Below are 17,192 nucleotides of genomic sequence, written 5' to 3'. Positions count from 1 at the left end.
ACAGGTGTGCACCATCACCCTTAGCTAATTTTTGTATTTTTTTGTAGAGACACGGTCTCACTATATTGTCCAGGCTGGTCTTGAACCTCCTGAGCTCAAGTGATCTTGCCCACCTCAGCCTCCTAAAGTGCTGGGATTAGAAGCATGAGCCACTGTGCCTGGCTGAAAATCTGAGTGAGGTTACATACTAGTACATTAGTCTCTCTTTCTTTAGTTAAAGAATAAGCCATGGAAATGCACATTTAAAATATACTTAAGAACTGTTTATTTTGTGTTTCTGTTGTACAGTTTGGTGTGGGATATTACTTGTAAACATTAGGCTCAATATGTCTCTGTAATCATTTAAATAGCAAGGCTTAGCTGGGCATGGTGGTTCACACCTGTAATTCCAGCACTTTGGGAAGCAGAGGTGGGCATATCACCTGAGGTCAGCGGTTTGCAATCAGCCTGGCCACCATGGTATGAAACCCTGTCTCTACTAAAAATATAAAAATTAGCCAGCATGGTGGTGCGTGCCTCTGATCCCAGCTACTCTGGAGTCTGAGGCAGGAGAATCACTTGAACCTGGGAGGCAGAGGTTGCAGTGAGTTCAGATTGTGCCATAGATGACAGAGTGAAACTCTGTCTCAAAAAAAAATAAAAATTAAAATTAATAAATATCAAGGCTCATTTTGGTTGCTCTTATATATACTGATTTCATTGATGATATCCTGTTTTTATACTCGGTTAGCATTCTGAGTTCAGTGTTCAGTACTCCTAACTTGTGCATCCAATTACCTGTTAATGATCATTAACTCTATGTGGTAGTCTGATAGGTATTTGCAACTTAATATATTCAAAGCTGAGGTCCTGATCTTTCTACTATTCCGTGATACCACACATATTTCTGTATCTGTCTTCCTTCTTTCAGTTACTGATCCTTCTTTCCTTACATTTGTTCAGGGTACAACCCTTGACAGTTACTCTTGATTTTGCTTTTTCTCTCAAACCCTATTGAATTCATTAACAAATCAATGCTAGCTCTTCCATTATGTTAAATACAGAATCTTAACCAGTTCAACTCTTCTACTACTACACTAGTCTAAGCCATAGCCACTCTAACTTCACTATTACAGTAACCATTTAATCTCCCTACTTTGCCTCTGTCCCCCTTCCCTTTGTCAGCAAATGAGCAGCTAGGATGGTTATTTAAAAGGGTGGATTAGATCATGTCTCCTCTCCACCAAACCTTCCATGGGCTTCCCATTTTACTCACAATGAAAACCGTATCTTTATAGTGACTCACAAGGCTGTATACATGCCCTCCTCCCAGATGATCTCTCTAATCTCATTTCTTACTATGTTTTGCTCATTGGCTGAGGCACTACTGGACTCCTTGCTGTTCTTCAAACATAACAGGCACATTCCTACCTCAGAGTCTTTTGCATTTGCTATTTTCACTGCCTGGAATGCTTTTACCAGGTATCATCATAGCTCTTTCCCTCACTTCTTAAGGCCTTCGCCTTCACGTTTTTCAGTGAGGTCTTCCTTCACTACTATATTTGAAATAAAGTAACCTCCCTTCCCACCCCTTTACTACTACTGGTCCCCCTTCTTTTTCTCTTCAGTACATATTGCCATGTCACCGCATGTATTGCCATATAAATATGTAAAGTATTTACATATTTTATTGTTTTTATATGCTTGTCTGTTTTTACATTCATTAGAACATAAATCTAAACATAAAGTCTGCTTTAATTACTGCTATGTTCCCATTATCTACAATGATGTTTAGCATATGATAGGCATTCTTCAGTATAGTTTTGTTACATGAATGAATAAATTTGAGACTAAAACAATTGGGAATCAATTTACAAATCCAGAATCTGATTTTATGTAACTATAACTCTTTAAAAAGGGAGATCAAATTTTGAGTAAATATGGACAAAAATCACAGTTTATGCACTTTCAAATAAGTAGCGTTATTAGAGAAAATTCCTTTTTTGTAATGGAGATAGAGCCTTGCTCTGTTGACCAGACTGGAATGCAGAGGCATGATCTCGGCTCACTGCAACCTTACCTCCTGGGTTCAAGCAGCTTTTCTGCCTCAGCGTCCTGAGTAGCTGGGACTACAGGCACACGACGCCACGCCTATCTAATTTTTTGTATTTTAGTAGAGACGGCATTTCACTGTGTGGCCCAGGCTGGTGTCAAACTCCTAAGCTCAGTCAATCCTCCTGCCTTGGCCTCCTAGAGTGCTAGGATTATAGGAGTTAGCCAGGGCACCCCTCCGAGAATGTTTTATGTTTAAGTAATCAGTAATGAGACTTGACTTTTCTATCCAGAGTATGTAATACAGTATACCATGCTGAGATTAGTTAAGTCATTTAATAACTGGTTGGAGTATGTCAAGTATCTTAGATATAATGCTGCCTTTCCAGAATGACTGTTTAGTAAAACCTAGTAGTCTTTTATGAAAATAAGAAGCCATAATTCATACAGTAAATGACCAGTTAATCTTTTTCATTGTTACATGTACGCATTTTTTCTAGGCAAAAAATTTTTACCTCAGTATTAAAATAGATATTTTAAAATTTGAGAAATAATTTTTAATATGTGTAAAATAACTGCATCGTAGGACTAGAGATGAAAAGTTCTGCTCAGAACAGAGTAAGCAACTCTGAGGGAAATTGTTCTTAATTTTGTTACACAATTTTCCCACATTGATAAAGATATTGGTAAGAGGTTTCTGATTCAGGATTGCAATATTTGATTTTAGTTATCAAATTGTACTTTATTATAGTAATATTCTCAAGGGGTATAGAAGCTCTTTGTCTAGTACTTACTGACTACTGGAAATTGTGTTTTTCTGGTTCGCTATTAATGTATATTTTCCCCTTAACTGATAGCTGTTACTTCAGTGTGTCAAATAAGTCTCCCTATGCCTAAAACCCTTATTTCTGTGCAAAACTTGAATTTCAGGTCATATGGATTTTAGGATTCAAGTGTAGTATCAAACTTAAGAATTTGCTACTTAGCAATCCTTAAACATTAAAATACATTATTTTTTATATTTAAACAACCTATATAAAGTCTAAAAGAAAAATAAGCCAATTTTTATGACACTAAAAATATACCTTAGAAGACTAAAATATGCCTTTTACGGGGCATTACTTGGCTCCATTTTATGGTTTGGCAGAACTCATTAGAAAAGGAAACAAAGTTCTTCATTTGGGTGAGAACTTAAGAGTCGTCATATCCATTACATACTCATTTATCACATAGCAAAGAATGTGAAAAACTGTATCTAACTGAAAAATGAGGACTGCTTTGGGAAGGACTTAAAATCGTTATGTGATTAGAAATAGTATAATAATTGCCTTATAATAATTGTGACTCTCATTGTTTTTTGTTTTTTCTTGCTTTTTTTAATTTTAATTTTTATTTTTTGAGACGGTGTCTTGCACTGTCGCCCAGGCTGGAGTACAGCGGCACAATCTCAGCTCACTGCAACCTCCGCCTCCTGGGTTCAAGCCATTGTCCTGCCTCAGCCTCCCTAGTAGCTGGGACTACTGGCGTGCACCACCACGCCTGGCTCGTGACTCTCATTGTAAATTCGAAAACCGAAAACATATTTTCCATGTATGATCATATTTCCATTCCTTAAAATGCAACATGATGAAGTATTAAATAGCCTCTCTTTAATGAATTGATATTACTAGTGAGGCTCAGCTATTTTTAGCACTGATTAAGAAGTGGGATGATGGGTTGAAACATTTCTAGAACCATTAACAAGATTAGATAAGATTTTAAAATAATTTTTTTTGGTTAGATTTTTCTCAAAGCCATATTTTGTTAAATCTGAGTGAAATGGACAATAGACGACCATTTGTGTTCATATAAAGAAATTTGCAAGTGGAAATAATAAATGTCAGAGTTTCATTATTTAGAATACTTGTTTAAAATGTTCAGTTTTGTCTTATTTGGTGAGAGCTCAGGTATAGTCACTGTTCTGAAAAAACTCTCATATAAAGAACCACAAAAAACTTTAAAACTTTACTGGCAGAAAACTATTTAAATTATAAATAATTAGATGATTTTTACTTTTATTTATGCTGATACAGGTTTATTGTAGTATTTTTTTCTTTGAAAATCGTTATAAAGATGACATTTAATACATTAAACTCAACTTTCCTGGTTGGTACTCCTGCTTCCTCAGAAAATACATGAAGTGTCTTACAAATGATCTAATTTTTAGTCTATATTTTTAGTTTTCTAATGCTGTGAAGTTGAATTACATGAGACTTTACTACTTTTATACTGGACATGGTCCTTCAATTCTACACTTGTTTTCTTGAGATTGAATTTGTTCCATTAGTAAATGTTTTCATAAATTAAAACGTCCTTGATTCACCTAAGCATACTCTGATAACTAATTTTCATCTCAAAGTACTTGACAGGATTACCTGTTATAAGTTTAAACTCATAGAAAATTAGTTATACTGTACTTATTAAATTTTATACTATACTCGCTAAATTTTTACCACATTCTATACATACGGCATTCCGTGATGAAACCTGTTTCAGTAAGTACTTTTCTTTAGCTTGTAATATTAGAATAACTTACCCCATGTAGATTTAGTATTTTTCTAACATTCATTTTTTAAAGCTCTATCAGTATCATTCATTCAAAAATTAATTCTAGGAGATTACCATTTGGGTCATTTATTTTTTTCACTGTGAAGAAATTCAAGATATTTAAACTTATCCTCTCTTCAAACACTGCAATTTTGTGTTACATGACCTATAAATACTACTTAATTGATAATTAACCAGTCTTTATTTTTTATTGTTTATGTTTAGTTGCTTTTTAATATTAATGGCTATTTACTCTATAATCTAATGTCAATACACAGGTTCATTTGCATCTAATATTTAAGTACTATTAGAATGTTCTCTCTAAAATATTAGCTGCTCTTTTTGAGATTCTGTCCTAAAGTAGTGACATTAAATTTTGCCGATATAGTTGAAATTTTTAAATTTCTGAATGTTTAGATAATTTGCCCATGGGATGTTAGACATGATGACGACGTTTTTATCACTTTACAACATATTTTTACTTTGTTAGTCTCCTTTGATAATAGCCTGTCTGGCTAACATAGTTTAAACACATGCTTCTTTATTTTTTTTTATTACTAAATAATAGTATTTACTATATATCTCCTTCTAAAATGTTTTGAGTTTTTTAATATTTTTATTTAAAGAAAATATTTTTGAGAGAATTATTAAACCAACAGCTTATACTGTGCCCACTTAACAAGAGTCTATAGTTTTTCATTCTTTTAAAGATACACTCATATCTTATAAAAATAAACCATATTATTCATAGGTAAAAATGTATACCAAGAAAAACTTTAATTTTTTCATTCATTTTATTTTCTTGAGCTACTGGCTAAGAAAATATACATTTGACTTATTTGATTTACTTTTTTGTTATAGTAATTATTAAGCTATCTGTGTAATAGGACACAAGTAATACTCTTTATTAAAAAAATAAGTACCTATTTTCTGGGGTAAATTATCACTCGTTAACTTGGAATAGAAGAATTACACCATAGGTTTACTCCATAGGTTTTATTCCTTTCTCTTTATTGGTAACTGACTAAATGTCAGTTTTGTTTTGTTTTTAAATAGATAAGTACCACTACATTCTAATCTTAATCAAATTAAGAATGAAAAACTATTATTACTATGAATATATTCATTAACTGTGCTGTCTTGTCAACTTGCTGCTGAATCAGCCTGCATTGACATTCTTTGCCTTTCTGTGTCTTCTCTATCTTTACTGTTTCCATTAGATCCTCCTACTACTACCACCCTTCAGCCTACAATTCAGTGGCATCCCTCAACTGCTGACATCGAGAATCTAGCAACAGAACCTAAAAAATTGCCCTTCCCATTGTCAACTTTGGCAACAATTAAGGATGACACAATTGCCACGATCATTGCTAGTGTAGTGGGTGGGATTCTCTTCATAGTACTTGTAAGTGTTTTGGCTGGAATATTCTGCTATAGGAGAAGACGGACGTTTCGTGGAGACTACTTTGCCAAGAACTACATTCCACCATCAGATATGCAAAAAGAATCACAGATAGATGTTCTTCAGCAAGATGAGCTTGATTCTTACCCAGACAGTGTAAAAAAAGAAAACAAAAATCCAGTGAACAATCTGATACGTAAAGACTATTTAGAAGAGCCTGAAAAAACTCAGTGGAACAATGTAGAAAATCTCAATAGGTTTGAAAGACCAATGGATTATTATGAAGATCTAAAAATGGGAATGAAGTTCGTCAGTGATGAACATTATGACGAAAATGAAGATGACTTAGTTTCACATGTAGATGGTTCCGTAATTTCCAGGAGGGAGTGGTATGTTTAGCAACCACTAAATGTGACTTAACTATGTACAATGTTCATTCATACTAGTTGATCATTTTCAGATTGTTCATACTTTTTCTTGAGGAAGAATAAGCTTTTTCAAGTTGATTTTCAAGCTTTTTATATTCTAATCTGACAAATGAAAATGTAAAATCTGAGTTCAGTGTATCTAAGCTGCTTTACAATTTTTTTTCAATGCTGTACTACTGTCTCAAGATTTAAATTTTAATGCAGAGTACTTTATTGATCTGAGGCACACAGGTAAGAAGAAATGTCAACATTAAATGTATGAGTTATTTGGTACAAAAATTTAAAAAAAAAAAGGGAACTACCTTGGCATTGTGTATTAAATGTTTACCTAAGACTATAATCTCAAGTATAATGTTTGTTTAACATATACCTCTCAAAATTTATTACCACTCAATGACACTGCATCAAAATTGACTATAAAAGTAATTCAAGAAATATTTATATATATATTTTAATATACAAAAAGTATTTAGCCTGATGGAATGGCTTTCCTTTTCAAACATTATTTTCTGAATTTCTATACAAAGGAAATCTTTACCTCTGCATTTTAATGAGCCTTGCCATAATTACTGTAGAGTGGCTTTTAAAAGGTATTTTGTTGCACTAAAACTGTGGTAGTAAACTCAGTGAACATGATGTGTGGAAGAGCATAATTAGTTGGTCAATATTTTTGTCCAAAATACTTACAAGAGTAATAAAATACATGTCTTTCAAACATGATAATTAGTTTTTTTTTCCCCTTTCTGAGAAACAGTTCTTACTTTGTCATGTGACCATGGATTTTGGTACATTTGGCAGTAGCCTTATTTTAATGCTTTATCTCCTAAACATACTAATAGAAATGAAAAGATGCCGCAAGGGCATTTCAGAATATTGAGGTACTAGTTTTAGAAATGAGACATTACAGCCAAGAATCTATCGAAAGACTTTTCTGGACCATCTTGTTTTAGTTATTTAATGTTAATGTTGTTTAAACGGGTAAATGCACAGAAAGAAAATTTAGAATAAACTTGGAAACATTGGGTTTAACTACAAAAATTTAAATTATAGAATCAGTTGGTAACACTTGCTGATAGATAATGACATTCATCTCCTTTTTTCTCCTAAGTGTATGTTATGTATTTTAAGTTTTTTGTTTTTGCAATTAAAACTGGAAACACGAGGTTTTCTGTTTTTGTTTTTTTACGTATTACATATTCCTTCAGAATCATGTATGTTTTGAGATAGAAATGTTACCTATTCTTCAAATGTGCTTTTTGTTTGTAAGGTAATTAAATTGCTCCTAAAGTGGAGTCTTATAAAATTATATAATGACAACTATTTTGAAGCCTAAAGAATAAGTTTTTCTATTGATAAGTCATTTGAAAAAGTGACTATTTTCTCAGTGCAATGAAGTTGACGTTAGTAGGAGAGTCATAAATTAAATATATTATTTAGTTAATAAAAAGGCAAAGTAGTAGATACCTTTTAACACCCCCCACCCCCACCCAGCCCTTTTCCAATAATCATCAAATCTAAAAAATTTAGGGGGCAAAACTCTTAACATGTTCATAGTATCTTGCAAATAGTGAAAGCTTTATTCTGAAGGATTAGAAACTAGTTTTCTTCATTTTAACTAGCACTATTTTGTGGAAATTAGAAACCTATTTTATTTCTCTTCCCAAATACTTAGTATAAGACTATAGGATCAGGCTAAGGATACAGTTAAATAAAAGTTCACTTATATCTTCTTAAAAATGTCTGGGTTTTAATAGGGTTAATCACTTATATACAGATACTACAAATTTTTAGTGCAAGATTTTGGAAGAAAACTTCCTTGATAAAACACTGTGATTAAAATGACTTTATTTTTCATTTAAGTTTCAGTGATGAGGTGGCCCCAAGGAAGATGGGTCTAAAATTTCTTACCATGAAAGATGTAAAACTGTGGCTTTTTTCAAAATCAAAATTTCATCTTTAAAATATAATGGTTTGAAATACTGTATGAATCTGATCAGAATAATCATATTTAGGATTCTATGTAAATCTCAACTGAAGTATAATCTGAAGCACATTAGCAATGTATTTTAAGAAATATATTTCAAAAATATAAATACTTACTGATTATAAACTTTCTTTTACATTGTGGTTATGTATTTGATTAGTTTTTTTGTTTTTGTGTGTGTGTGTGTGTGTGTGTGTGTTTTATGGTGGGAGAGGGTAACCTGGAAAACCACAAGTGAGTATTTGACGTATTCTGTATCCTTAATCCAATCATTTGGCAAACTGAAAGGTTTCTGCCTTGTTAAGAATCTGATACTAGGGCTTAAGACTTTGGGAAGCATTGCACTGTTGTCTATTAGAACTTTATGTATATTTACTGTATGTAGAAACTTGCTTGAAAACATGAATAGTCATTAAATAAACATTAAGTTAGTTTTTGAATACCATTGATATACATAGCTATTGACAGGTATACATAGAAATTCTGCTATCTTGGAAAAAAATGAAAGGATATTTGTACTATTTTCGGCCATATTTATGTTTCTTTCTTTCTTATGGTTTGAACTGGTTTTGCATTGTTGTAAATTCACTTGAGAGTTTTCTTTCATACAGGTTAAGAATATTTCAATAATATAATGAAGATGAATGCAAATCTTAACTTTTTCTGCCGTTTTTATTAAAATGCATTGAATCTAAAGTAGACTAGGGGTTAATTTTAAAAGTGATACTTGAGAAGTACTGTGCTTGATAGTTGAAAGATTTAGTATTTTATCATGTGCCTAATAGGGTTATTTGTTAAGTCTAATATTAGGAAACTTAAGGTTTTTCAGTAGTAAGTGTTACTTCTAATAGCCATATATAGGAAAGTTTTACAAGATAACCCATGGGTAACTATTTTGCATTAAGGAGTTGTAGGAATACAGTGTATAAGTACAGAAATTGAGAGAAATGTAGCCATTTTATATGTGAAAACATCTGATTTGTTTTTGATAAATACCACTAAAACACAGTGTATGAACAAGTAAGAAGTTGTTTATGTATGAAAGTAATCAATGTAAAATATAAAGAAAGAATAATTGGTACCCATTTTGAATTTTTAATTCTAATACGGGATTAGATTTGAGATTGAATTGTCTTTCCTGTCTACTTGTTAATTAGAAAATGCATCATTCATAAAAAGCTCCTTTCTCAAGTTTTTCATATATTGGGTTTGGATTTTAGTTTGTACCAGTGCTAAGTTTTGTTTTCTTTTGGTTTGGTGGATTTTTTTTTTTTTTTTTTTTTTTAGCCAACCTATGTATTAGGTGTTAGCCCCAGTAGCCACACAAGAAATCTTTAAATAAAAGTTGCAAAAGTTCTTTAGAGGCATATTTCTGTAATAAGTTCATGGCTCTGTGTTACCTTCTTTGTCCTTATATTTACTGGTGTATGTGTGTATATATATGTGTGTGTTTGTATAATGGTCATTATATTTACTAAAGTGTGTGTGCGTGTGTGTGTGTGTGTGTGTAACCTAGTTCAGTTATCAAAATTTAATAATGTTTTGTGGGAATTAGAAACCTGTTTTCCTAAAACAAGACAGTAATATCAGGTTAAGGATAGTTGGCATGTAGGGCACTATAAAATATTTTTTTCCTTTTTTTTTGTGTGTGTGTGTGTGGTTGTTGGTTTATTTATTTTCAACTTTTAAGTTCAGAGGTGCATGTACAAGTTTGTTACACAGGTAACAGTGCCATGGTGGTTTGCTACACAAATCAACCAATTACCTAGGTATTAATTAGGCCCAGCATGCATTAGCTATTAAATTTGATTTTAATTAACCATTTAATTCCGAATCATGAATTAACATTCTCCATACTTATAAATTATCTTATCTCTGTAGCCTTAGCTGTTAAAACCCATTTTAGATGTTTTTACTATTACCTTGGCATAAGTCATATTTTATATATTGGCTTTCAGTTTGGAATTAACACATTTTATAAGGTATTTCTTAAGTTGCTATTTAGTGTTTTTTACTTATTACTTATTGTGAGCTACTTTGATTAGAAATGCCATTGCTGAAGGCCAGGCTTGGTGGCTTACGCCTGTAATCCCAGAACTTTGGGAGGCTGAGGCGGACAGATCACAAGCTCAGGAGTTTGAGATCAGCCTGACTAACATGACGAAATCCCATCTCTTACTAAAAATACAAAAACTAGCTGGGCGTGGTAGCATGCGCCTATAATCTCAGCTACTCAGGAGGCTGAAGCAGGAGAATCTCGAACCCAGAAGGTGGAGGTTGCAGTGAGCCGAGATCACGCCATTGCATTCCAGCCTGGGCGACAGTGAGGCAGCCATTGCTTGGAATTATTTATAATTACCATGTGACGCATCACTTTGTTTCCTATTTCTGAAATTTTAAATTACATATTTGTTTCTAAACTGTTTTTGAGCAGGGTTTTTCTTTGATAATATACAGTTAGACTGGGTTGTTTTGTTCCCTTCTTGGTATCCTAATAAAAAATTCATGTATGAAATCGTCTTTGAGGGGTGTGCACAACAAACCAACTTTAGTTTTTAAAATTCTGTTTATATATTTGTTTTTTTCTGTTACAGTTTAGTCATCTGCTTTTTTATAAAGTACATATATACTTTAACTTGACTACTTTGACTTGAGTAGTGTTAGGTTTTTATCAAGACTTGAAACCAAACATTGTTTGCAAAAGCTTTTGCCTTGTATTCTCTTAGGTATCATTTGTTTTCTTGAACCTTGGTGACAGTTATGTTTATTTCAGTTAGAAGGCTAAAACATGATTCAATTTTGGGATATATCTTGTTTAATTTGCCTTTTAGTTAATAGCTGTTGTTTTTCTCTGGCCGGGTGCTAATGATGCTGATTGAAAGTGACCTTTTAGAGCAATAACTTTAAAAGGTAATTTTCAAAACCTGAGAATAGGTCAGAGCCTTATTTCCTTATATGCAAAATATTGCTACATAGACATGATATGCAAGTTGTACAGTCTCAGTTATGAGAAATGTCCCAGGGAAACCCTAATTGTAAAGCAACAGTTTTATCTAAAAGCCAAGGGCAGGATCTAGGCACCTTGGCCTCTCTTTAAAAAAAAAAAATAAAAACCCAAAACCCCACTTATTATGAAAAGTTACACAAAAACAGGACAGAATAATGAATTGGATCTCCGTGTACTAGCTTCAGTTATCAATTCCTGGTCAGTCTTATTTCATTTAGACCCTTACCTACATAATCTCTCCTGATGTTTCATCAGTAAATAAATCAGTATATAGCTCTAAAAGTTAAGGACCAGTTAAAAAATTAACCACAGTATCATTGTTACACCAAAAGTTAGTAATAATTCCTTAGTATTGTGTCAAGTGAGCATTCAAATTTCTAGTCATATGTGTTTTGCAGTTTTAATCAGGTTTTCCAAATACGATCCATACATGGTGATTGCTAGAATTATCTATTACTCTGTTCCTCCCCGTCCCCACTCCATTGCCCCTTGCAGTTTATTTCTTAGAAACGGCTTCAATTGTTTTAAAGTTTTCCAACGTAAATTCTGTCATTTACATCCCACACACATCCCTCTGTATTTTCTGTAAATTGGTAGTGATATCATGGAGGTTTAATTTGAGGGCAAGGTTACATCACGTATAAGTGGTGCTATGTTTTTTCATCAAAAAGAACATGATGCTTACTTTTTTGTGTGTTACTAGCTGCCATTTGGTGCTCGAAGCCTAGATCTATTTGTTTTTACCATATCATATACTTAGACGTCTTAGTAATTGTCATGCTGCTTCCTATCAACTTGTTATCTATCTACCATAACCTCACATCTTATTCTAGTTTTTATTTCTCTTCTCTAGATCAGTAAAAACTCCTTTGAGTGTACCTACCGGTTTAAAATTAGTATGTACTCCAATTATACGTGTACTACTATAGCAGTATGCTGCATACCTTATAAAATACATAAAATGGAAATTTTAGCTATCTGATAATATATTTAACATGTTAATTTTTTCTCATGAAAACAGATTTTGGGAAATAGTGTGATTGCATTTCATTTAAAAAATCTTTTATTACTAAAACATTTTTAGTAAAACTACATGATCAAATGAGTTTCATGCATTTTTTGTTTTTGATTTTATACTTTTTGATTCAGTGATTGAAAGGTGTCAATGAAGAACCAAATATCCAGAACATAAAGACAAACTCTAAAGATACTGGTTGGGATGAAAACTGTTAACATCCAAACAACGTATTTCTTCCATTTGAATCTATATTTTTGAGAGGTGGCACTAATCACATCTAAAAACCAAGTATCAACATACACTGATCATGATATGAGACCTTTCAGTTGCTGAATCAAAAAGTCACATTGAGAAAATAAACATTAAAGGGTCTATTAAAAATGAAGAATGGGATTGTTTGGGGGAAAAACTGGTAATACAGTGATATGTAGTATGGAAGCAAATCAAAGGTGGGAAGATAGTTTGTAGGCCAACACATAAATCTGTGATGTCATCACTAAAGTTTTGTCAAAGGGCCTGAAGAGAGAACACAGGGCATTATGTCTCAGTTTTAGATGTGAATTAGGTGTACACATATGTTTGAATAGCTTTTCTTTAAAAAATTATTTGTTTGATAAAAACTTTATTATCTGTAATATTGTGTACTTTTGTTTCCCAAAAAGTATTGAAACTCATTTCTTATATCTATATTCATTGGTAACTAGTTGATTTTTAAACATCATCTCCAGAAGACATGTACATAGTATCTTAGTTAGGGGCAGTAGCAGACTCTTGTATTGGGGGAATGCTTTTTTTCTATTTTTGGAAGTAAGTTTTCAGTGAATATGAGTTACCATTACTACTGTGATAAATCAAGCTAGTCTTTTTAGAAATGCATGCACCAGTGTTTTAATGGCAAATATTTTATAATTTTCATCTTGTTTTCTGCCTCTTATAAGCATGTCACTGCTCTTAGTAGAACAGCTCTTTAGGATGATGGTAATGTTTCATGGCATTTACTAAGTAAACTACCTTAGTGTTTAAAAATCCCATGTTTATACATTTTATCACTTAATTTTTTCCTCTGTATTGGTTTTGTTGGAATATACAGTCTATGTAGTATGTATGTATTTTTGGGGGCTGGGATATGGGGAAACAGTGTTGGGCTAAATTCTTAGTTTTCATGAGAATACTTGTCCATTTGGGCTAGGATTTATGGGTAACAGTTTTAGGGCTAAGTTATCAATTTTCATCAAAATGCTTTACTTGAATACAAAAGATTTGTGTTCCTCCTTTTCATTCATACTGGTTTTTATCAACTGTTAATACCCTTACATTATTAACACCTTAAGTACTTAACCTTTTTTGTTCTCAATTAGAAGAATAGGAAAAGAAAATATGAAATATATCCCATATGCATATTTATCATAATTGGTTTATCTAAATAGTTGGGAAATAGATTAATACCTAGTTTTTTCTCCATTTGCTCATTCTAGCACCTACCAAACTATTCTAATACTACAAAGAGGTATGTGAGAAAGAAAGGATACATATGATAAAGAATGAATGGAACCAGGTGAAATGAAGATGCCCAAATTAAGGTAGAAGGAAGTGTGATATACATACAGTCAACTCTCAGTTATAGAATCCTAGAGCTAGAAATTAAAAGACTAGTGTGATAGATATATTGTAATTAAAATGTTTAAGAAATATCTATTTAGACAAGTATTCAAGTTTTTAAAAATAGTATCTATTTAAAGTTGGAAATTAAGAGATTAAAAGTCTACATTATGATGTTTTATTACAGAGCACTACTAAACTTAAGATTACTGCTAAAATTAAATGAAAGGTTTTCTTAGAAGAGATGTATAGTTTGAAAAATTTATAATGATCTCTAGATCTGAGAATCTTAATTTGGCCTCACTCAAAGATTAACAACTTTTCAAAAGTAAGTTAGAAAAAAACTATAAATACGGTATTAACATTGTCATCATCCATATAAGAACAAAAATTTAAATTCTGTACAGTTGGGCAAACATAATAGGTCACCTTTAGTGAAAGAAAAATTTCCAAGAGAGGGAGACCTTGAGAATACCTGATGTGGAGTAAATAACTTACTTGACAATGAGTATTTTTTATTTGTGCCATTGACTAGAGATGTATGACCTTGGTCAAATTGCATAACCTTAGTAGTTTCAACTTACGTAATTATTATTAAGGATTGAATAGGACCATCTACTTTATGGCTATATTAAGTGGTCAAAGCTATAATCTTTATGGTGGGGAAAATGATAATATAGATTATCCATAAGTTATCCCAAATCTCTTTCACATTTACAAGTGCAGAATAACATTTGACTGTACTGGGTTTCAGATATTTTTCTTATCTAGCACATATTCAAATGGAGATAGTGAGATTAAAAAATTGAGTAACAATAGATAAACCAGGCTTGTATTAGCAAATGAGTGTCATCATGAATGATTAAATGGGTTATAGTGTTTCAGAATAATTCTGTATTTTTTCTTTTTCTTTTTTTTTTTTTTTTTTTTTTTTTTACTATTTTTAGATTCTATTCATTGGAAACGTTATTGAAATGAGTGACTTGCACTTACTGGTGTAAGATTTTTATTTCAAAATGAATCTTAATAAAATGAGCCATTAATAAATGTCTTCAGGATTGTTAGTATCCTAAAGACATCTTTATAATTTGAAGGAAAGTAAAACATTCTGTTTGGCAATCTAAAATACCATGTTAATAAAAACAAAATTGGAAAATACTTCTAAATATATATTTATATGGGAATACTATCATGGTAAGTAAGTGAAACATATTCCAAAACCAACAGTGCTAGTTCTGTAAATTTGCCATGTCTGGGTCCTAAGAATTATTACAGTTATTTAAGAGTATATGTGAAGATTGTGTCAATTTAAGTAAAAGTGGAGACCTCTTCATTAGTTTACATTATGTATGTTAATGAAAACATTCTCTTAGAACAAGGGGTAACAGTGGAGGCTTCTGCCCTGCTCCAACCTATTTCTCTCTGTGTTTTCTACTATGATTGAATGGTCTTGGCAGATTTAACTTGAGAACTGCAGTATATGTATAGAATGTTATCTCAGTATCTTTTTTTATTAGTAAGAAAGACAAAATCAGGTGTGTGAAGGAACTTTGTAATTCATGAATCTCCACAAAATTTAGTTAATGGATTTAGTATAGTTGAAATTGTCAAAGTTAATACATGTAAAGATTGTTTTGTTTTATTTCTTATATTTACATTTGAAAATATGTAGTACTTGTAACAGTTTTAGTAGATTCCCTTATTTGGGAGTTCATAAAATAGTGATTCAATTTTTTGGAAAAATGTCAAATGCTAACAGCCATATAATGGTTTTAAAATCCTTTCTTACAAAATTTGTGGTGCAGGTGGGAAAGAGAAACTGATATTCAGAAATGGCATGTCTGTCACCAAGAGATAGTGAGAATTTCTATTTATTGTAGTAGAGAAGCTATTTTTAGTGTACTTTGTATTAAATGTGCATGAATTAAGGGAAATTTTGTGCAAGCCCTGTTTTAATATTTATATTTTAAATATTTTTCAAAATTAAGATGTATAATGTTAACTTTTTGACTGTTTTTTTTAAATCTGGGATATTTTCTGTTTTGCCCTGAAAATTTTTGTTTTGTTAATAGAGGTTTTTTTTAAATTTTGATAGAATAAAAGTGCTGAATGTCTGTATTACGGGTTGTTTCTGCTACAGAATACTGATTTTTAAAATTACCTTTTAGACTTAAAATTACTTTCATCTTTTTCTCTATCTTCTCTAGATACTCTTTGCACATTGAGAATATATTTTCTTAGTGATGTTTGACTGGGGATATTTACATAATTTTTAAAAAATTAAGCTTGTATATTAATGTAATACAAGGAAGAAGGGAAGGTTTTAGCATAATGCCACTAAACCTAATGAATCAAATTTGGGGTCCTCTAAACTGGCTGTTGGATAACATACTTCAGTCAAATAGTTTGCACATTGTAGAAATTAAGATATGCAATTTCAAGAATTATTTTTAAGATTATTTGAAAAGCCTAATTTTTGTTACTTTACAGATGTTCCATTTAAGCAGACCTCTTCCATAGCTGTAGCTGGAGCAGTAATTGGAGCTGTTCTTGCTCTTTTCATCATTGCTATCTTTGTGACTGTGCTGCTGACTCCTCGAAAAAAGAGACCATCCTATCTTGACAAAATGTAGGTAACTTTTTTGTCTTTGTTCAACTATGAATATCAGTATGTGTCAATCTTTATATTTGCCTTTATAGGTACTCATAAAGTACTTAAGGAATAGAAGAAAGGTTAATGTTAGGGCTTTGTTAGATGACCCTAGTTTCATAGGAATATCTCAAACTGTATCTTGGTAAATGAACATTGTCTAGAGGTAAATTGCTAGGTAAAGAACAGCTTTACATTTTTCACCTAGAGTGTATTAGACATCTTTTCTAAAGGGTAAACATAGCAATACTTTATGTTGTCCTGCCTTCTCAATAGAAATGCAGGCCTTTCATGAAGTGGTAACCAAAAGACATATAAAAATATCTTTGAAGGTTTAATGGCTTCTTCAGAATGTATATGTGTGTCTCATATATAGATATAACTTTGAACTATCAAGTTATTAAATACATTTAGTTTTAAAACTTTTTTCTTAAGAAAAATACATTTTTGGTTTTGTGAGTTATAAAATATCCATCTTCTTGTTTAA

At 31.8% G+C, this 17,192-nt stretch overlaps 1 protein-coding gene across 2 annotated transcripts in view; it reads left to right on the top strand.

Moving 5' to 3' along the window:
* The window catches only part of NECTIN3 (nectin cell adhesion molecule 3), a 145,306-nt gene that overhangs the window by 60,556 nt on the left and 67,558 nt on the right, over positions 1-17,192 (top strand). The window contains exon 6 of one of the 2 annotated variants that reach the window (XM_039477601.2): positions 16,546-16,684. In XM_039477601.2, coding sequence (XP_039333535.1) covers positions 16,546-16,684 — 139 coding nt within the window. Of the gene's footprint in view, positions 1-5,837; positions 9,370-16,545; positions 16,685-17,192 lie in introns of those variants that run through there. The other variant, XM_039477600.2, reaches the window with a different exon arrangement.

This window comes from Saimiri boliviensis, chromosome 8 (assembly GCF_048565385.1).
Source record: "Saimiri boliviensis isolate mSaiBol1 chromosome 8, mSaiBol1.pri, whole genome shotgun sequence".
NCBI lineage: Eukaryota > Metazoa > Chordata > Mammalia > Primates > Cebidae > Saimiri > Saimiri boliviensis.
Note: the sequence above shows the minus strand (reverse complement) of the source record. Positions and strands in the feature narration are given on the sequence as shown.